Consider the following 23,739-nt stretch of genomic DNA (forward strand, 5'->3'; position numbering starts at 1 on the left):
AGAAGAGTGGCGCCGTGGCAGTGACAGAAAGATTGGAAAATGGTCACTACCACACAGGTTGTCATGCACACCCCATTGGACAGACGGTAAGAGGCTAGGGCTACAGATTGAAAGGTCAATGGCGGAGTATGTGTCATGCGCCACACTGAAGTGTGTGAAGGCACCAGCATTCAAAATCGAGAGATCGAGCTGCGACAATAAATGCTCAACAGTGGCGCCTCGACCTGTTGCCACTGACCCACCCCACAGAGGGTTATGGGTGTTAAAGTCGCCCAGTAACAATAAAGGTGGCGGCAATTGGGCTATCACCGCAGCCAGGACATGCTGCGCGACATCACCCTCCGGTGGAAGGTAAAGGCTGCAGACGGTAATACCCTGCGGCGTCCACACCCTAACAGCGACAGCCTCTAAAGCTGTTTGTAGAGGGACAAACTCGCTGTGAAGAGAGGTAAGGACATAGATGCAAACGCCACCAGACACCCTTTCATAAGCTGCTCGGTTCTTATAATAACCCCGATAGCCACGGAGGGCAGGGGTGCACATTGCTGGAAACCAAGTTTCCTGCAGAGCAATGCAGAGGAAAGGGTGAAGGCTGATAAGTTGGCGGAGCTCAGCTAGATGGTGGAAGAAACCGCTGCAGTTCCACTGGAGGATGGTTTTGTCCATGGCTGAGAAAGGCGTGACGGGACTGGGAAGGCAGATTATGCCGCTGAGTCACCTGCTGCCTCTGATTGAGCACCTGCGCTAGTGCTATTCATGGCGTCTGAGGGACCGGCAAGTTCGTGGGAAGGGAGGGACCCAAGGGACCCCTTGCGAGCGTGAGAAGCCGAAGAAGTTGAACACTTCTCCGGCTTATAAGCGGGGACCGATGTCCCCGATGGGGGGGGGGGGGGGGGGGAGTGGGGGGGGGGGGGGGATGGTATTGCTCCTGAGGTAGGTGGCACAGGAGCAACCCGGTGGGTAGAGGCCCCCACTGGCAAGGGGGCAGGAGGAGTTGTACCACTCGTCGATCCGCCCGGAAGTCGCGGAACTGATGGGGCGAGCACAGGTGTTGTAGCAGCGGCGTAGGAAGACGTCATTCTCACTGGATGTAATCGGTCATATTTCCTTTTGGCCTCAGTATAAGTCAGTCGGTCCAGGGTCTTATATTCCATGATTTTGCACTCTTTCTGGAATATTCTGCAGTCCGGCGAGCAAGGTGAATGGTGCTCCCTGCAGTTGACGCAGATGGGAGGTGGGGCACATGGAGTATCGGGATGAGATGGGCGTCCGCAATCTCGACATGTGAGGCTGGAAGTGCAGCGGGAAGACATATGGCCGAACTTCCAGCACTTGAAGCACCGCATTGGGGGAGGGATATAGGGCTTGACGTCACATCGGTAGACCATCACCTTGACCTTTTCCGGTAACGTATCACCCTCGAAGGCCAAGATGAAGGCACCGGTAGCAACCTGATTGTCCCTCGGACCCCGATGAACGCGCCGGACAAAGTGAACACCTCTAAGTTCTACGTTCTAAGTTGGCGCGCAGCTCGTCATCAGACTGCAAAAGGAGGTCCCTATGGAAAATAACACCCTGGACCATATTTAAACTCTTATGTGGTGTAATAGTAACGTTAACATCCCCCAACTTGTCACAAGTAAGTAACCTGCGTGACTGGGCGGAGGATGCCGTTTGTATCAGTACTGACCCAGAGCGCATTTTAGACAAGTCCTCCACCTCCCCAAACTTGTCCTCTAAATGCTTGACGAAGAACTGAGGCTTTGTGGAGAGAAAAGACTCCCCATCAGCTCTCGTGCAAACTAAGAATCGGGGCAAATAACTGTTACCTCCATCCTGAGACTTGCGCTCTTCCCACGGCGTGGCCAGGGAGGGGAACGTTTTCGGATCGTACTTCTGAGCATTAAATTGAGCCCGAGAACGCTTAGAGACTGCTGGCGGCTGGCCACCAGCGAGAGATGATGTACCACGCTTCATTGCGGGTCATCCGCCCTGATGCCACCTACTCCGACCAAGGGCCCTCCTCATGGGCGCCACCCAGCCACAGCAAAGGCCACCTGGCAGGATGGCCGTTGCCGGGAGTCCCGATACCCCAGGAGGATAGGCATCTACTCCTTGGCATATGTGGGGAGTTAACGGCGCAGGCATCAGTAGAGCGATCCCTGTGTTGTCAGGGGGCTACAACCAACAGGGTACATGGCGGCCCCACCACAACGGACTGGCTACCGTGGTGGATCTTAGGTGCAAAAATGTCCAAGGTCGTTGTCGCAGTTAAAAGAAACACTGCAGAGTGCAACGTGGTAATCGCACCCAGGGACGTAACCTCGCCCAAGAGATCGAAAACGTGCGGGACACCATTGCAACAACGAGAAAGCCGGCCAATGGTCTAATTGCACGACGGATACAGTGCACCATGTAAGGCGCCCTTCCCCAATTGGCTCGCTCTTCGGAATAATTCAGAAAGATGGAGGTCAAACCCGAGAGCGGACCATCACATAAGGCCGAAACATGTGAGACTCCTTTTAGTCGCCTCTTACGACAGGCAGGAATACCACGGGCCTATTCTAACCCCCGAACCCGCACAGGGGGTTTTTCAGAAGGCAAAATTATTACTACTGCTAATAAACATATATGAATTACATGAAACAATCTTTGGTTTTGAAACTTAATATTTCATTTCCATTCCACAATAACTTGCTCTTCTGCAAGGAGCTACAAGTACACATCATTGTGTCCAGGAAATAAAATTTCTTCCCACTACAACCTTCATTTTTTATGTTGGCAAGACTATTAACCCAACGTCCACTCAAATGACTGGCACCCAGGTGTGGCCATGAGCAAAGTTGATCAGTGGCAGAATATACCGTGGCACACGATATTCTTTACTTTAATGGATGAATCACAATCCATGCCATGTGAAGCCTCCAAACAGCAGCTTCTCTGAATTATGTAGAAGTGAACTACATCTTCACAACCATCTGCAATCCTCCTGGTCCCATTCTTCACAGAATTGTCTCACACCCACCTTTCCTTATGTTTCCCAATTCACTTAATCTACACTCACACATTGCTCTCTGCTGTCCCTACATTCAATGCTATTGCTGTAGTACCCCTCCTACTGCCAAACCACAAATTATGGCACATCACTATGTACCAAATGCAACACCCCTGCCTGGCCAGTGAGAGCTCTCCTGTTCCCTTGCAGCCTCTTCCTCCCAACCTTGAGCCACCCTCCTGTCCAAAATTTATCTCCATGGAATGTGTGCCAGAACAAGGTAAGTGGGGGCCTACCACGAACTTTCACCAATTCCACCCTGATACTTTAACTCCCTGTCGCATCTATTATTTCAACTTCACAATAGTCAAACGAAGATTTCTACATACTTGCAATGAGGTGTCAAAACCAACTGTGTGTAGAATTGCTAAAATCTATCTGAACTACAAATCTTAAGGCAGTCATACATTTAACTGTGTGCCTGACGAGAACATTTGCCTAAGCATGCTTAAGTGTGTGTAGGATACACTTTCACAAGCATGAGGACTGTACAAGCAGCTTGACATTTGACTGAATTTCAATTATGCTTGCTTGTGCAAGCTTTCAACTGTGTATTGCTTCAGAGTGTACCAAGAATATGGAGCCTTAAGCACCCATCTGTCAATAGTTTTCACAGCATGTCTACCGCAAATATTTAATATGGCAATCATATTTTTGTTTCTTTAATCACTATATTCCACTTTGTTTCTTCGTAACCTGGCTGCCAGCTCGACTTTTTCTGGTAAACAAAAGGCTTGTACAAGCATGCTTTACCTGTATGTAAAACATTCGCATGCTTGCTGAAGCACAGTGCCACAAGCGTGCTTGTCAAGCAAGCACGGAGCTACATGTATGGATGCCTTTACACATTGAAAGTAAGACAAATGCTCTCCGAGACTGCTAGAGAAAAGTGAGTCGGTGCTTCTGTGTTCAGCGAAAAGTGATACCGTGGGGTGAACCAGATTGTTTTCTGATATTTTATTACAATATATGGAAAAAAAAAAAAATCACACACGGCAGCTGGTTTGCACACAACCCTAACATCTCTGCTGTCAGAGGAATATGTCACACCTGTGTGCATGTGTTAAGTATCATGTCAAGAAACGGTCATCCAGGGCCAACATTTTTTAAAAGGCAACAATTATACTGTCACCAAGAAACGACATTTGAACGTTATTCTGAGTTTGTGTAGTGATGGATGGAAACACTGGCATCAGACTCCACATGTCTAACAGCAAGTCAATACATCAGCCCCACACAAGCCATAGGGTATAAAATTTGGCAAGACAGCTTTTTTTTGTATGGCTAGAGCTTGACCTCCCAAAAGCCAGAATTTAAATCCCCTGAATTATCAAGTGGACAACACCACTGAAAGCGTTTCCAACAAACCTTGAGATCCTAATGAGACATCATGAAGGACTATTATTGAAGCACCTTTCACTGACAATTACTCAGATACATCACATTGTGCATGACATGCTACAGAACAAAACTGAATGCCATTTTTCTACATGAAGCAACAACGGCAAGGAAAAGAGTATCTGTAGAACCCTGGGTTTCTGCTCTTTGTAGAAGTCTTAAAAGATAAAATCATTGCTAGTGAATCAGGCTAACAGAACATTGACTTATTAATTAATATTTTTAGTTTCCCAGGTTATCAACTTCTCAAAAAGCTATAGTCAAATTTACATTTTCAACTTAGTTCAGTATTACCTATCTTGTGTTGTCACCAACAAAGCTATGTGGCAAACACATAATTGCGGTTGAGATAAATTTTGGTTGATTATTGACTAAAACAAGGTTGACAATTCAGGCACATATCAGACCAGGGCTGGCCACAGTGTGCCAAACACCAGTGCATATGATCTGATGGCCAAGCCTCAGGTTGGTCACTCCTTCCCAGAAGTACTCTGTACAGTGTGATGTTTCATTTATCATTGCGCTTTGGCTTTTTGGCCAGCACAACACTCTTCAGTTCTGCACAACTGTGGTGTCAGCACTGTTCATTTGACGTTGCTTCTCTACAGTATAACTTCCGGATGCACTTCATAATGGCCCAATACGAAGGCCAAAACTGGACAATGTGTGAACATAATAAAGTTTCAAAAGGAGAACTGGACAGGCTTTCATTAATTAAGGTCCTGTTACATTAAAACTGTCCAGGATGTCTACCTTGTTTTCCTCACTGATAGTTTCCACACCTCCAAACAATGTGTTTGCAAGTGTGATGAAGTATTTTGATCACAATGTGTGTGTGTGTGTGTGTGTGTGTGTGTGTGTGTGTGTGTGTGTGTGTGTGTGTGTGAGAGAGAGAGGTTATTATGAAACTAAATAAGTCATGATGTGGGAACCTGAGTGTGAAAATCTGAAACGTTCTCCATCTATCTGTCAACAGTTTCCAGTGTGCCAAAAATAATTAAACAGTACTGCAAGTTTGCATTAGTGATCTATGTTGTTGACAAATTGAAAATATGTTGTATGCAGTACAATTGCAATGCCAATCAAATCCAGTGCATTCGCCATTTACCCCTCTTCCCACTCGAAGAACGTGGTATGGCTGTGGGGAAAAGCACAGTCTAAGCACTATGGCACAGCTCGTGAGCAGATTTCTTGGTCACCCTCGTTTTCGAAAACGATCAGTTGCTTTCTGGACTATTATCTGAGATCTGGAAACTGGTGCAAGTTCCCAAAGATTTAAAGTTTGTATTCAGCATTGCAATTTGTACAGTGCCCTTTAGCATCAAAACACTTCAAAATACTACACACACACACACACACACACACACACACACACACACACACACACACACACACAGAGCATTAGAGCTGCTTCAAATTTAAGTTAAATTTGACAAATTTCACTGGTACATCTGCATGCTTGTTTGAGAAACTAGTGGATGGTAAACAAGTTTGATTATTTACAGAGTCCTTTACTTAATAATAAACAAAATTATCATCTACTGTTCAAAGTACTGAAATTCCTCTTGACAGCCTACCCATTCCTCCTATGCCAAATATATAGCAAATAAGCAAAAAGATGCAAATAAAAAAATCATTCAACTAAGAACTGTTGTGACACTTATAGCCAACTTCTGGTCCAGTCAGGAAAATTTAAATGAAAGATACATGTATACGGCACTACTTTTATTTATAATTAAGTTTCTACTTATTAGAAGCTGTAATATTCCTTCCTTATATTTACAAAGAATTTGATCATCACTTACTGGTTGTTTAGTCTGCACAAGAGATTCCACATTAACAGCTTTTTCTGTAGGTTCAATTTTGTAATAGTTCCACTCGTCTTCAGAATCTTCGCCACTGTCTGCTACATTGTCAGGTTCACACTGCCCTGGCACTGAAACACAATACGCTGCAAATAGAAATTGTAGGTAGGTGAATGCACGCACGCACACTTTTCACTTACTAAACTAGTTTTTACTATTTCAAATGTTTGGAAACACTAGCTCTCATTGCCAATCCTTATCAGTGCCTTGAAGTCAATTTGCAAGTATGGCCAATGCTTGTCCCAAATTTTACTTCCACTATTTTTTAAAAAATAGCACGTTCCAGACTTAATGGATTATCAACTTCAGATCTACACAAGAATAACACACTTCCACGTTTTTCGATGTTGTCTATCAACTTCCTGTTTGATGAAACATTTTTGCTTCTGTTATGGTATACATCCAATGGTGTACTTTTTTCTACTACTGATGATATAACCTAGATCCAAATTTTGCACTTTTGTCCTGCTGGTGTGCCTCGCAGCTTGATACCCCAAGCAGTCACTTCAGCCTCAAGCCAACCCTGGCCAGCAGAGATCTACGGTCAAATGTTGTCAACCAGAAGGACGTATTCATCTCACCTTCAAACACATTTAACTAGGATTGTAACAGATTGACTCCCCACACTATCTAGAATGCATTTTGGTGAGAAACAATTCCCAAAAAGCTGTATCAAGTTGGTTACTTTGCATGTATTAACCATTGCAAGAAATGAAAATGTGGATTGGACATAGGGTAGATATAATGAAGCCCTTGAAGTTTATTATAGTAAATGTAATTAAAATAGTTGACGCAATGAGAAAGATGACATCTTAGATGGCTGGCAATTTTATGTGGTATATGTATTGTTTAGATTAATAAATGTGTTAGTCACCTATTACAATGGAGAACAACTCTGCTGTGCAGTACTTCCAATTCTTAAGAGATTCATCTTTAATAAAATTAAATCTGGTCTTTACTGAGAACATCTGATCAAAACTGCACATACAGACCTTTTACATTCATAGTCACAAAATAATTTTGTTTAATAAAAATTACAAGCACTTTAAACTGGCTACTCATTACACCAATTTACAGTTTAACAGAATCAGTAACCAATTTACACCAAATGTATTGTATACTAATTCTGTAGAGTGCAGCAGAAACCTGGAGAGTGAAGGACGAAGGAAGTATGGTGCTACCATGAAGTTTTTGAGAAGTGTGATAGGAAAAACAAAACTGAAAAAAAAGAGAAACGAAAGTTATTTCCCAGAGAACCTCTACTAGAGCAGAGTGAGGATAAAAAAATGGTATGGCTTGTAAAGAGAACATATGAAAAGAGGTACCCTAGAAGAATGCAAAAATTGGTTGGTCTTGGGGAGGAGACCAAACAGCGAGGTCATCAGTCCAATTGAAGTAGGGAAGGATATCGGCCATACCCGTTCAAAAGAACCATTCCAGCATTTGCCTGGAGTGATTTAGGGAAATCATGGAAAATGTACATCAGGATGGCTGGAAGTGGGTACGAACCAGTGTCCTCCCAGATGCGAGTCCAGTGTGCTATAGGAGACAGGGACAGTGTAGCAACAGAAATTATGGCAAGATCAGAAAAGATTAATATGTTTGGCACACCACACCAATGGCTGGAAAATTTTTAAAAAATTGCTGAAGAACCAATCTGCAGACTCAGTTACAATCCAGTATAGCTCCACAAATTACTAATTTAAAACTACTGATGTATCAATGAAAATTTTCGAAAATATTTAGTAATTGGAAAGATAAAAAACCTACTTACAAAGCATTGGTGGGAGAATACACATATGCTACATTGTGAAAGGTATTTTGTATGCAAGCTTTCAGACCCAGTGGCAACTCCTTTTGGCAGAGGGATTGAAGAGGAAGGAAGAGGGGTGAAGGGAAAGGACTGGTGAAGTTAAGTCTTCGGATACACAAAACCATTTTATATATGTGTTCTCCTGCCACCACTTAGAAAGTATATTTTTTATCTTTCCAATTACATTCAATTTCAAACTACACTAATTTACATGTAGATCTGGAGTCCAAACCAATTAAGTACAACATTAATCTCATTGGAAGCTGCTTCTGTAAAGGATAACCATCTGCCACAAAGTCTGGAATCTAAGGAAGATACTTTGATAATTTAGCTTAACTGCATGAAATCTTAAGCAGGTACAAAGTTGCACCAAATGGACCCCATTCACGTCAGAGTTCTAATTATACCTTTCAATTCTCTTGATCTTAATTACACAATGTTTTATTAGCTTATCCATTGACGTACAATAAACGCAACTGATATAAACAGTATATTAGTTTCTCTTAAGTTTTATGTTCTCTTTAATTATTTTGTGTCACAATGTGCTATTCACATGTGAAGAGACCTGGTACAAATGCTATGTGTAATGAAATTATAGAAAAGGGCATAGAGTGTCAATTACCAATTCACAGATTTGGTGACAGTGTGACCATTTCAAAAGTCTGTACCAATACCCCCTGCCGATAAGAGCCACCAACAATTTGTAATCTTTTCAGGGAACAATGCTAAATTTTGTCTTCAGATAATACCAAAATAATGATATATAGAGATCAAAGAGAGCTGCTGAGCAACTGGAAATTATACCTTACATTAAAGTGAATTGTTAACTACATCTTACAAAATTCCCACGACCATACGTTACAAACCTACACTTGACTGTCATGCAGAACACATCACCCCTTCCAAAAATTCCAAGCTTATATCAAATATGTGACCAAGTTAACATACAGTACTGTGACATTTTATTCCTCATTTTTCCTATTCTCTGTGTGTAGTGGCAAACAGATTAGAAACAAGTAGGAATGCACAAATAGGTTGCTCTATGTCGCTATAAGTATAAAATTTCACGAACCAATTAAGATAAACTTCAGGTCCACATGATCGCCACACAACAACGGTTTGGCAGCGCTAAATGAAAGCAACAAAAACTTACCACCATGACATCAATCGTCAGAAATGTATCAACGGATAAGTCTTAAATAATAGAAAAATTAAACTACTACATTAATTTCTGTTCTATTTTCGTAGTATGCCAATGCAACCATTCAAATGGGTGCTAAATTATTTTCCTTTCGGCGTCAGTGAAACCTGTACGTTGGTATACCAGTGCTGTAACGGTATCAAAGTCGAAAACAACGTACTACGTCGCCTTCCGTTTTACACCTTATACTCATTCTGCACTGCATTTACTTCGTTGACAATTTACCATCGACTCAAACGAGTTCAGGAAACAGTACAACCCGGCGGGGCCACGCCCAAAAACTAAATGATCGATACCTAAACCCAAACAACAGGTGGAGATAACTACAAGAACCGCGCGTGTACAAGACTTTCATATTAGTAATTCTATCGGCACAGAGTCCAGTAAACAAAACCAGTTTCAAATACGCACTACACCTACACGTTTTAGAAGACGACGGAATTCAAACAAACAACACTTAAACAACTGTTTCGTCGCTTATAGTGCAATTCCAAATTCAAGCTTGACAGGTTGAAAACTTACGACGCCTGAAATTTCATTGACTGTAGATGGGCTACACATACCTAGCAGTCCACAAGAACGTTTTGCCTGTTCACTAACACAATGACGGCTCTGGAGGCGTCAGCGGAAAACAGAAATTGGCAAGAAGTGATGGTTCAAAAATAGCACAGTGTCGCAGCTGACGAAGATAATAGAATTACACAGCACCATGAATGAAGATAAAATAATCTGTGCTAACTCTTTCGATTTCTTCGAATTACTGTTTTAACATACTGAACTTCCTTCATTAACATGCCGGAAACTCATAAAATACAGTATCACTGTGCATCTCCGCTGCAACATATTTAGCACCACCTCATAAACGATTGCTTCTGTCAACATTGAACAGACCTTGCAGCAACTGTAGTAGAGATCTAACAACCAATACTACCAAGCGACTTACAAAAGCAATCCACTGGCACAACTTGTTCTCTGTCCACGACCACCTCTGCCAGCTACCTTCGGCTCACTGAGTTATTCACGGAATGGGGCCCCGACGTCTCGCTTTCCTCCCGTAAGATACCGCCACCGTCGTTTGAAAACAGTGGACGCGCGGCCAATGACAATTCCCGGTCTGTGTAGCCTACACATTCCCGCGAAACTAGTTACGACGCCAGCTGGAATATTATTTCTTACTGCAGTCACAGTTTAGTATATTACATTTAACAGACTGTGCTGTAGTATGGACGTAATAAAAATTTATACTCAAAGAAATGTGACTGAGAATAGAAAATAGTGCTTTGAGAATGACTAGCCACTAGCTGAAATCTGGATTTGCGTAATAAAATCTAAAAAAGGAACGACTTATTGCTGCACTCTATAATTTATAAGTCACATAACAGTCGCTGAGTACACCTGCTTTCCGAATGGAAGGTAGCCTGATGATAAAAATTCATATATCTGGATAACACAACAACGCGGAAATCCAGATTTTAGCCGGGTAACAGTCAAATATTTATTTAATACGCTAGTCTAAATCTACTGGCAATGCACGCACAAACCTTTTTTGGGCATTGTACAATGTTTCCATTACAAGTGGAATGTTATTTCTGCAAAACAAGAGTTTCAAGATGCAGAACATTCTGTAAGGGACCCATTGAGTTATTTCAAACCACGAAAAATCCATCTGCATTTGTTTACACGACGACCTGTTTCGATTGTCTCGTTACAATAACTGGAATTTATCTGCCTGTTCCATTCACAATCTTCGTGGTACCTCTGTGTCACATTTCTATAAATGTTACGCGGGCTAGTAGTTACGTTCTCGAGGTAAAGGGGCAATAACTTTTATGTATGTTGCATGCTGAATAACAATGATTGTAGAGGAAGTGTTCCTTGGTGACTCAAAGTGTTACATTACATAATGTAAATATCGTTATTTTTCTTACATTCCATTTTGAGAAACTCTTGGAAGGATTATTTTAATTTAGACATCATCATCATCATCATCTTTGTCATTGCGTCGGTAATTTATTGCATAGTTTGTCCATCGGCAGTTTATTAAAGAACATGTTGATATTGCCATGGTGATATTGTGGCCTATAATTGCAAAGTATTATTCTGCTAATTTCAGTAATCCTGAAAAAAATTCTTCATTATGGTGTAACTCGAAATACCCTGTCCACTTTTGAAGAGCTGAAGGCATTTTAAAGGCAATTTCGTTTTTATTTGTTCCACGAAATCCGTGGAATTCTGCAACTGATTAAAGAATTTTCTGTCAGCTTACGTTTTTCCTCCTCCTAATTATCAAGATATTCCTGGCGCGTAAGTCATCAGCTTGAAATTGGGTCTAGTTGTGGGTTCTCTATTTTATCACTAGAAGTCCTAGCAAACGCCAGATAGGTCGGAATTTATTACCGGATGGGTTAAAGAGAAAGAAAGATATCATTTGTTTATTACAGGTAAACTATAAAAGATACAGATTGCGCATGTCACTGTATAGAGTAAAGTTCAAAGTTTTGACACAGCTGCGCTGCTGTGTGTAGAAACATGGCGACTACACAATGATTTTTTTTAATTTGAGCACGTATAACGTGCATTCCTCCGTAGATTCAGCAAGAAGCCGCCACTGCACAAGACTCGTAGGTTGTGTTCCAAAAATGAACAACATGGAGACAGAAGTGATGACACTTTCTGCAAGACCTGGCCATCATTTTGCAGGACAATGCTCAAGCACGTACAGTGCAAGCTGTTACTGATTTGTTTGAATAATGGGGCTGCTAAATGCTACACCACTTACTGCACTCCCCTGACTTAAGTCCTCGTGAGTTCAACTCAGTTTCTAAACTGAAGGACACACTTCGCGACATTTGCTTTAGAACTGCTACAAATTCGTCGGGCAATAGACCGCGCCTCTCGAACTGTCAACAGAACTGGCACTGCTAAGAACGTCCTACGATTTCTACATCGCTGGCAACGGGTTATACACAATGCTGGTGACTACTTTGAAGGCCAGTAAAGCTTTGAAACACCTATCTATTTTGTACGAGCTGTAAATAAATAGTTGCCACTATTAAATTCCAACCCTCGTATATGCAAAGGAAAGAACTGGTCGGCCGCGCACATCTAATGAAAATGTCGAGTGTACCCGTGAATGCGTTCACATGGAACCCTCAAAGTCCACAAGACGGGCAGGCCAGAAACTTCAACTTTCTCAAACAATGATACGATATGTCCTGAAACGGCACCTGCATATGAAGGCTTGTTGCTGTTACTGCAGCAACTGCGTCCCGGCAGCCGTTAACAGTCTGTACGAATCTTAACCTTCGCTGCTCCAGTATATAGCCGAGGACACTATTTCCGAACAACTCATCTTTTTAGACGATTCAACGTTTCATCTATCGGGGAAATAAACCGCCATAATGAAATGTTTTGGAGGTTAGAAAACTTGGTGTCGTCGGGGAACATGAAAAAGACCCACCGAAACTGAATGTGTTTCGTGCTGTTTATGTCCACAAAGTTTATAGGCCTTTCTTTTACGCGGAGGGAAACTGTGACATGAATGTCATACCTGGCCAGAAAGCAAAATTGGTTCTTTCCTCAACTTTACGTAGATTCCAATGATTTTATTTTTATACGTGAGGGCGCCACGCCTCACTTTGATGGTGAGGTGCGGCGTTATCTTAACAACACCATCCCACAAAATTCGATTGGAAAATATGGACAACAAGATCATCTTTGTCCCGCCTATGGCATCTACTCTTCAAGAGCTGAGAAATTAATTGTTGAAGCTATCGATTCAATAAACAGTGACCTGTTGATTCGTCTGTGGAATGAAATGGACTGCCTCGAGCGACGCCTGGAACTCATGTTGAGTGTATGGTATAGTGTCTGTGCGAACATAAAATTCTGAACCTTTCTCTATCCAGTGACGCGCGCAATTTTTCGTAGTTTGTCTATAACAAACAATTGAAATCTCCGTTTTTTTTATCACACTGTATGTTTGAGCCGACACGACCGTAAAAATGCCGACACCTGGGAACTCTAGGCGGGGACAGTGCTTTGTGTAGGTTAGGTGCCAACATAGTATGAGCAGACAACGCTAGGCTTCCATTAGTAAACTGCGTTTGACAAGTAATGGAATAGCGATATGCGCATATACAGATGGCGGTATTATCGCGTACACAAGGTATAAAAGGGCAGTGCATTGCGGAGCTGTCGTTTGTACTCAGGTGATTCATGTATAAAGGCGTCCGACGCCATTATGAGCGCAGGACGGGAATTAACAGATTTTGAACGTGGAATCTTAGTAGGAGCCAGACGTATGGAGTATTCCATTTCGGAAATTGTTCCGAGATCCAAAATCTCACGAGTGTGCCGAGAATGCCAAATTTCAGGCATTACCTGTCACCACGGACAAAGCAGTGAGCAACGGCCTTCACTTAACGGCTGATAGTAGCGGCGTTTGCGAAGAGTTGTCGGTGCTAACAGACAAGCAACACTGCGTGAAACAACCACAGAAATGAAAGTGTGTGTACGACGGACGTATCCGTTAGGAAAGTGCGGCGAAGCGCAGCGTTAATGGGCTACGGCAGCAGACGACCGACGCGAATGCCTTTTCTAACAGCACGACATCGTCTGTAGCACCTCTCCTGGGCTCATGACCACATCGGTTGAATCCTAGACTGGAAAACAGTGGCCTGTTCGGAAGAGTCCCGGTTTCAGTTGGTAAGAGCTGACGATATGGTTCGATTGTAGCACGAACTCCGCGAAGCCATGGACCGAAGTTGTCAATTAGGCACTGTGCAAGCTGTTGGTGGCTCCATAGCGGTGTGGGCTGTGTTTACATGAAATGGATTGGGTTGTCTCGTCCAACTGAAGCGATCATTGACTGGAAATGGTTATGTTCGGCTACCTGGAAACCATTTGCAACCATTCATGGTCTTCATGTTCCCAAACAATGATGGAACTTTTATGGATGACAGTCACCAGGCCACAATTGTTTGCAATTAGTTTGAAGAACATTCTGAAAAATTCGAGTGAACGATTTGGCCATCCGTCGAACATTTATGGGACATAATTGAGAGGTCATTTCTTGCACAAAATCCCGTACCGCAACTATGGATGAGTACAGAGGCAGCGTGGCTCAATATTTCTGCAGGAGACCTCCAATGACTTGTTGAATTCGTGCCACGTCGAGTTGCCGCACTACACCGGACAGGAGGAGGTCCGACACCCCGTGACTTGTCACGGCTGGTACGAGCAGCGCAGCCGCGGAGTACTCACGGAGAGAAGCGGCGGGCGGCGTGGGCGCCTCCTGGCGCGGCTCTGCGGCCGGGTCCAGGTCGGACAGCTGCTGGCGCTGCAGCTCGCCGTCGTCGACGCTCGTCTCGGGGCCCAGGTCGTCGTCCTGGTCGTGCTCGTGCTCGTGCTGGTGGTGCTGCTGGTCGCGCCGCTCGTGTCCGCGGAGGCTCTCCGGCGGATGCAGCAGCGCACCCCCGCCCATATCCATGTCTCGTGCCGGTCGCAGCAGCGCCACGATCACGCTGATATTGTCCGTAGAGCCCTGCTCCTTGGAGAGGCACACCAGCTGCTCGCTCAGTCCGCTCACGTCGTCTGTCAACATATCACAGGCAGCAGTCACTACACTGGCACTCTTCTAACAACTTGAGTCAGTCGAGTTTTTTTATTTATTTTTAATTGATGAAAGAAGAAAGTATAAAAATGCAGTAAGTGAAGCAGGCAAAAAGGAATACAAACGTCTCAAAAATGAGATCGACAGGAACTGCAAAATGGTTAACCAGGGATGGCTAGAGGACAAATGTAAGGATGTAGACGCTTATCTCACTAGGGGTAAGATAGATACTGCCTAAAGGAAAATTAAAGAGACCTTTGGAGAAAAAGAGAACCACTTGTACGAATATTAAGAGCTCAGATGGAAACCCAGTTCTAAGCAAAGAAGGGAAAGCAGAAAGGTGGAAGGAGTATGTAGAGGGTCTATACAAGGGCGATGTACTTGAGGACAATATTATGGAAATGGAAGAGGATGGAGATGAAGATGAAGATGAAATGGGAGATACGATACTGCGTGAAGAGTTTGACAGAGCACTGAAAGACCTGAGTCGAAACAAGGCCCCGGGAGTAGACAACATTCCATTAGAACTACTGACGGCCTTGGGAGAGACAGTCCTGACAAAACTCTGCCATCTGGTAAGCAAGATGTATGACACAGGCGAAATACCCTCAGACTTCAAGAAGAATATAATAATTCCAATCCCAAAGAAAGCAGGTGTTGGCAGATGTGAAAATTACCGAACTATCAGTTTAATAAGTCAAAGCTGCAAAATACTAACGCGAATTCTTTACAGACGAATGGAAAAACTGGTAGAACCCGACCTAGGGGAAGATCAGTTTGGATTCCGCAGAAATGTTGGAACACGCTAGCCAATACTGACCCTACGACTTATCTTAGAAGCTAGACTAAGGAAAGGAAAACCTACGTTTCTAGCACTTTTAGACTTGGAGAATGCTTTTGATAATGTTGATTGGAATACTCTCTTTCAAATTCTGAAGGTGGCAGGGGTAAAACATAGGGAGCGAAAGGCTATTTACAATTTGCACAGAAACCAGATGGCACTTATAAGAGTCGAGGGCTATGAAAGGGAGGAATCGTTAGCGCCAGGATTTCACCCGGAACAAGTCCCGCCCACTCACCCCCGGTCTTTGTTCGGCGCCTGGGCATCGTTTCAGTTGACCCACGTGGTTTACCGCGTTCAGCTGCACTCGCTCGGCGTGAATGTTAAATTAATATCTTGCTTGGTCTTAAATTTTGCCACATAGTTAAAAGACACGTTACAAAAAACGTGTACAGTTGGCCTCAGCTGTGCCAGGTACTTCCACAGCAAACATAAGAGAAAACAATTTACCACTGAATTCTTTGAATGCGAGAACTCAGTATTCAGATGAATAGCCTATGAAGAAACATACTTCTGTGTGAGAAAAAGCACCCAAAGGTAAAACAGGAAAAACCTACCCTCAAAGAATACACTGAATAGTTTTGCTGAAAAGTTTTAGGGGTGGAAGAAGAGCTAGCACAGCATGAAGAACGTTTTAAAGCCGTCAAACACTGCAGCATTTATTTACTCCATAACTGCTCTGTGACAAACATTCACATCATCATTATCATTTTTTTAAAATGGTTTGAATGGCATTTATGAAATTAATAAATCTTTTGGTTAAAAATAGACAGGACAAAGAATAACAACAGATTATTTTCCTCAGACGTTTGCAACAGCGTATAGTACATTAAATCACACAGAAACAGCCACAATTCTTTATAACCTCGTTTATAATGCGCAGGTATGGCATTGGAAGAATTTACAAATTAAAATTCACCCATAACCCATGAAAATGCTAACGAAATATATCATATAAGCAAATATCCTACTGCTTTCATTAGGCATTTCTACTTTATGGCATTCTTATATTCTTTAATTTTCGTGAGTTACTATGAGGGCCTACATAAACAAAACGACTTTCACTTATTTCTATGTAACGTTGATGTTAGACAACAGAGTTAGTCGACTGCACCCGTGGCTTTACTACCGACATGGCAGATTCAAGACCATTGTTTTCGCATTGTATGTTTGCTCTGCTGTTTCCCTCAAATGAACGTATTATAATAAGTGAATTAGTTAATGAAAATTTGTCCTTATTGCCCTTAAATAACATCACGTTATTTTTTGTTTTCTATTGCTGGCGATGCTTTCAATTCTCTATAAATATTTTTATTTCTTTAAATAATTCAAATTCATGTTATATAACTATCCAGAAAAACTTAAATTTCTTATCATTACTGAATTTCAACATAGTGTAACATGTGCTGAACAGTGACGATAACAACTTTGTTGTAGCTTCCAGTTTGCGGAACTGGCGGCTGTTAAGGGGAGGGGGCCTTACACTACGGGTAGGCGTGGAGGGGGGTGAATGGGCGGGACTTGTTCCGAGTGAATCCTAGCGCTAAGGGCACGTATGAAAGGGAAGCAGTGGTTGGGAAGGGAGTGAGACAGGATTGTAGCCTATCCCCGATGTTATTCAATCTGTATATTGAGCAAGCAATAAAGGAAACAAAAGAAAAATTCGGAGTAGGTATTAAAATCCAGGGAGAAGAAATAAAAACTTTGAGGTTCGCCGATGACATTGTGATTCTGTCAGAGACAGCAAAGGACTTGGAAGAGCAGTTGAACGGAATGGATAGTGTCTTGAACGGAGGATATAAGATGAACATAAACAAAAGCAAAACGAGGATAATGCTATGTAGTCGGATTAAGTTGGGTGATGCTCAGGGAATTAGATTAGGAAATGAGACAAAGTAGTAAAGGAGTTTTGCTATTTGGGGAGCAAAATAACTGATGATGGTCGAAGTAGAGAAGATTTAAAATGTAGACTGGCAATGGGAAGGAAAGCGTTTCTGAAGAAGAGAAATTTGTTAACGTCGAGTATAGATTTAAGTGTCAGGAAGTCGTTTCTGAAAGTATTTGTATGGAGTGTAGCCATGTATGGAAGTGAAACGTGGACAATAAATAGTTTAGACAGGAAGAGAATAGAAGCTTTCGAAATGTGGTGCTACAGAAGAATGCTGAAGATTAGATGGGCAGATCACATAACTAATGAGGTGTTGAATAGGATTGGGGAGAAGAGAAGTTTGAGGCACAACTTGACTAGAAGAGATCGGTTGGTAGGACATGTTCTGGGGCATCAAGGGATCACCGATTTAGTATTGGAGGGCAGCGTGGAGGGTAAAAATCGTAGAGGGAGACCAAGAGATGAATACACCAAGCAGATTCAGAAGGATGTAGGTTGCAGTAAGTACTGGGCAGATGAAGAAGCTTGCAGAGGATAGAGTAGCATGGAGAGCTGCATCAAACCAGTCTCAGGACTGAAGGCCACAACAACAACAACAACACACTTCAGTTTCAGACTGACACTTTATAACATAGAAGGGAATTATTACACGATTATTCGCAGTGGCAAACGGTGGCGATTATTCTAAACAACAGCACGGTTCCACAGCTGGATCAGTTTTTAACCTTTTTGCAGGTTCGGCACTTAGACCTTTTTGAAACACCTGGAATTACATATCAGATCAACACTCAACTGAAGCAAGTTCTGTCAACACACAGGTCTGTGCATTTTTAGTGTTAGCTGTTAGATGTCTGGCTGCACTATCAGTAAGTTAGGAATGGTATTGTAAGACTCATCTAGGTTTTTTTTTTAAGTTTTATCCATTATGGCAGTGGAACGCTGCAGCAGTGACGAATAAAGGTTTCCAGAAATATCTGCTACCATTAGCCTTTTGTTTTATACTTCAATTGTTATTTTCCATTATCGACTATGAACTTATCAAAATGGTTCAAATGGCTCTGAGCACTATGGGCCTTAACATCTGAGGTCATCAGTCCCCTAGACTTAGGTTACTTAGGTTTACGTAGTTCTACGGACGTTACACACATCCATGCCCGAGGCAGGACGACTGTAGCAGCAGCGCGGTTTCGGACTGAAGCGCCTAGAACCGCTCGGCCAAAGAGCCCGGCGGCGACTTATCAAATAGTAATATTTATTGCACGTTTGCATTATCGTGGGAGTCGTCAGCGATTCGAAACGGAAAATAAAAACTGAAGAATAAAACGAAAGGGGACTGGCTGTAGCAATTTCTGGAAACCTTTAAACAATGTATCTCCTCATGACTAGACCTAAGAACTTAATTTTTTATTGGGACACTAATTTGCTGACAGAACTTACTATTTAATGTTATTCTCTTAAGTAATTTCCAGGTCTTTGTAAATGGTTAATAGCCAAACAACAACGAAAGTTTCAAATTCAGCCATTTGAAGAATCCATTTAGTCATTTATACAATTCATACAAACTGAGTGCCCACAAACAACACAATTACAGACAATTTTTTTCCAGTAAAGCCAGGCGCTTCCACCGTCGAAACATAGCAAATTAATAAAAAATCTGACTGCCTGCAGCGATCAGTAGAAGCTCTTAACGTATGGTGCATAAGACGAAGTCTGCATTTTCAACACGTAAAAATCGGCGTCAGGTAAACCGGATTGGCACTATATTAAATCAACATAACTTACACCAACAGTTTACTCCAGACATTTTACACTGCGCGATCCAACATACCAGGCGCAGAAACTTACACCAACCCGACTGAGGTGTACGTCCCGCCGTGGTCAGGTGTTGTGGGGTCCTTTGGCGGCAGACAGGTGAAGCCAGGTGACTCACAGGGCGACCTGTTTTCTCCTCGGCCTGTGCCGAGTTCGAAACCTGGTGACTTTCACAGTACTCACTCTCCGCCTGTTGAGTAACTGCAGTTGCCAGTTCCTTCGCAGCCATCCATTTAATCCCAGCAACACTACCAAACTTTCAAAGCCACAGTACACACTGCGGTTACGCTAAGCATCGCACCCAAGACGGCTATTCAATTGAATAGATGTATCTAAAGCTAGAGGTTTGCTATTTTCCTAGCTTACGAAGTGTCACAAGATGTGAAATGCAAATAACTTCCATAAAATGTGCAACGGAACCTCTGGTGTTGGATGAGAGTCCCCACGACACTTTCGCGCTTCTCTTCAGATGTTCTATTGTCACCTCTGTCAATACTACTCGGTAACATGCCGGACTGAGAAGCAATTTGAAGTATCCCAGATATGTAATGGATGTGGCTGTTTAAGTGGTTTTTCGGCAATTTTATAATTAAAAATTAGAGGGTCTTAGCCACATTTATGTCCAATAAGTTAATTTGTTTATGCTGATGGTGAACTGTTCCTCACTGCACCAATCATGAATGCTCTCCAGGTGTTGCAGTATTTCACTGGAATTTTCTAGCGTTGCAACTTCTCTATACACAACATCTATAAACAGCCTCATGGAGCTTCTGGCATCCACTAGGTAATTTGAACACATTGGGGACAGTAACGATTCTATAACACGACCGTGGTGTAGGCCAGTAACTAGTTTTACATATTAAGATTTCTCTCTTGTTAACAACGACAGGATGTGCTTTACTTGCTCAACTCTGTTCAAATAAAGCTGATCTGATATTCCGTACGCTATTATTTTATTCACTAGGCGAGACTCCTGAATTGTGACGCCTACCGGAAGTCGATTAACGCTGATTAAGCCTGGGCGCCATTACCAACTGCCTTCTGGGTCTCCTGGACGAAGAAATCGGTTCATAAGATCCTGCAGAATGTCAGCTGATTCCTACAACGGAGATTTTTGGCTTCAGAAAGGTCTAATGTGTGATCAGAAAACTTGCACCAAAATTCGACAACAGGCTATATAGGCCTACAGTTGTGTGCATCATTTGGATGACACCCTTTGAAAATTAGAATGCCCTGCGCATTTTTCCAATCACTTCGAACACTTCGTTCCTCCACCGACCTACTATGGACTGCAATTCTTTCGTTGTCTATTAAGTACTCCATATGTCATTTTGGTGTTCGTGCGACGACTGAAAGAAGACGCTGTAATACAACCTTTCTCGGTGAAGCAATTCTGTAATACGGAAATCAGTATTTCTATCATCAATCATCCCCAGTTTCAGTGCCAAAATGGTCACTGAAGGACTGGATAGATGACTGATCTGTTTATAAAATTGACAAGCCAAAACTTCTGTGTGTTTTGCCACAAAGCTTCAACAAACAGAGCGCCTGAAGCCGTGTAGCATGGAAGAATGATTTAATAACCAGTTATTTAATGTTAAATGCTCGCTTTCCACTGGAACTTTTCTTACGGAGCACCAGCAAGATGTAAAGCTGAACACTTATCCAATGAAAACGCGTTAGTCTCATTGCGAAACCGTTTCCCAGCCCCTATGTACTCGAGGAGAAAGATCTCAGTGACCGAATAAATTAATGATTTGCGGCAAACTAAGTTTCTTTGCCAACTATACAACATCCTTCAGAGGTGCTCCCTTACGTTGGCTACAACCTATCCATGCGGCACAGCCAGTTTGGTCGCCATATGGTGCAGTGGCCTTTTCGCGTCGTTAGCGTTCTACTCATGGCAGACCAATGAGAACACAACGCTCAAGCTGGTGGTGTCCTTTCGCGTCAAAACCATCTGAGTACTGTAAGCACGCATCGTTCCCTTGAGAAGTGCAATTCTTGCGTGAAACAATGAGCGGTGGTGTCTTGTTTAAGGGTCGACCTGCCCTGCAGAGCCATTGCCCCCGAGTCGCTCGCTGTGAAAGTGGTCCGTGCAGTGAAAGCGCTGGGAGCTATCTTTAGGTCGGCTCCAAGTAGCTCCACGCGGAACTAAGTTAGGTGTGCTAAGATGCGACTGGAACTCTAACCTCCCGAGAATGAAGAACGGTGGAGACCTGAATGCCGACTGCTCCACTTTTCACAACTAATCTGAGTGCAGTGATTGATCGACGAGTTTTTTTCGCAGCACATGCGACTACAGTATTTCTGGTATCCGAATAACGGCATAATATGTGACATTCAGGTCAAAATAAATTGAAACTGCTGTGCTCAATCAGTTTCGACATAGATGAAAATTCAGAGAATGTTTCCGGGGCAGGTCCCTTGTTGAGATATTGTTTTAGTTGGATACACAGCCGGCCGGAAAACTTAACATTTTTTCAAGGAATGCCATTTGCTAACAAGGGAAGAATACACACAAGGGGTCGCCCATGTTGCTTGCCTTTCGCACGAGTCTAGTATACTTTGATGTAATAAGTGATGCTCTAGTACGAAGTGCAAGAGTTTTCGAGAAATCTCGGTTCAAAGTTTTGCGAGTCTAATGAATACTGTACGCGAGCGCCACAAGTCGAGCAGCGGCGGTTAACACAATCGGATAAGTAGGGAGACCGTAAGTGAGCGTGTTTCTTTTCTTTCACCAAAAACTTGTCTCGCTACAACGGATGTTTTTTTCGGAAAGCTACAACAATCATTGTGGTATATTCCTGGAATCGGTATGAAATGTATCGCGAATACAGTATACATTACTCAAAGCAGCTACGGAGGGCCCATTGTGACATCACTGCAAGCCGTACATTGATGTATCAATTAACAGTTGTACTTTTCATCACGATACCTTATTATGCCTCCATTATAAAACGCCACGAATGTAAAAATTATTTTCACTGTTCTTACTTATCCTTTAGGAAGAAGGACGATTCATTTTAACTGTAGAAATGTCTATGTAACATATGAAAAAAATGGGCAGGTGCCAGTAGGACTCGCGCTCTGGAAGTTGCTGTACATTTCGCTCTTCGATCATTAATTTAGTTACATTTTCGGAAAAGTATTATTTTGGGATTGCGGAAAATAAAATGTGTTCCCGGAGACTACTGACGAGTTTAGGCACTTTTAGTTAGCAACGAAACTACCGAGTATATGTTCACATTTTTATGAACAGCACCAGAAATAAGCTACAGTTTAGATGGAAGCAAATATATCAACCATGGTCTCAAGTGGATTGGCAAAATACATTCTAAACCACCATGTGCAGACCAAAACAGTTCAAATGATTCAAACGGCTCTGAGCACTATGGGACTTAACTTCTGAGGTCATCAGTCCCCTAGAACTTGGAACTACTTAAACCTAACTAACCTAAGGACATCACACACATCCATGCCCGAGGGAGGGTTCGAACCTGCGATTTTAGCGGTCGCGCGGTTCCAGACACTAGCGCCTAGAACCGCTCGGCCACCCTGGTCGGCTACCAAAACAGTCACAACCGCAGTCTCTACCTGAAATCTAGTCTGTTGTTTTCTGCCATTTCCCTCCCCCTCACTCGAATGGTGTATGTATCACTACCCAAGACTGGCAGAAGAGTAGCAATGAAATACAGGTAACTACTACAACAGAAGGAAGGAAGGAACCACTCTCGAATTCACCGTAGGATTTTGCGAAGCCACGGAAAAACTCAATCAGAATTATAAGATGCGAATAAGAACCCCCGCTGTCCCCGAATCCACTGCTGGATCTCGCTCGGCTGGAAGAGAAATAGACCCAGCCATCCGAAGCACCAATGACAGGAAGTCCCAGTTTTAACAGCTCCGCTTAAACATGATTCAGAAAATCTTCGTGCTATTCAGCTTAGTAGCCTAAAATCTGTTGGGGCTGCTATTCTTTGGCCTTAACAGGAGCAGCCTTAATTACTTCACCGTTGCCACAGTAATAAAACAATATCACTCTCCGCTGAATCATTCGTCGCACCTGACGAATGCATTCAGTTATCTTGGAGAGCAGGCGGTATCTTCTGCTTCGCACATGTCCCGCTTGACAGGGATGTCCAGAGCTGAGGGAGACAGCATCAAACGCTGGCAACCCGTCCAGTCGTACTGCGCTGAAGTCAGTAACGCTCCCAGTGAAGATCAACTTGCATGGCCCGCTAAGCAGTAG

The 23,739-nt window shown here is 42.9% G+C and overlaps 1 protein-coding gene across 1 annotated transcript in view; it reads right to left on the reverse strand.

Moving 5' to 3' along the window:
- Positions 1-23,739, reverse strand: part of LOC124614112 (protein piccolo-like) — a 1,087,733-nt gene that overhangs the window by 55,598 nt on the left and 1,008,396 nt on the right. Inside the window, 4 exon segments of the mRNA XM_047142918.1 lie at positions 6,259-6,389; positions 14,598-14,622; positions 14,625-14,666; positions 14,668-14,927. Coding sequence (XP_046998874.1) covers positions 6,259-6,389; positions 14,598-14,622; positions 14,625-14,666; positions 14,668-14,927 — 458 coding nt within the window.

The sequence above is a fragment of the Schistocerca americana genome, chromosome 1 (genome assembly GCF_021461395.2).
Source record: "Schistocerca americana isolate TAMUIC-IGC-003095 chromosome 1, iqSchAmer2.1, whole genome shotgun sequence".
Taxonomy (NCBI): Eukaryota; Metazoa; Arthropoda; class Insecta; order Orthoptera; family Acrididae; genus Schistocerca; species Schistocerca americana.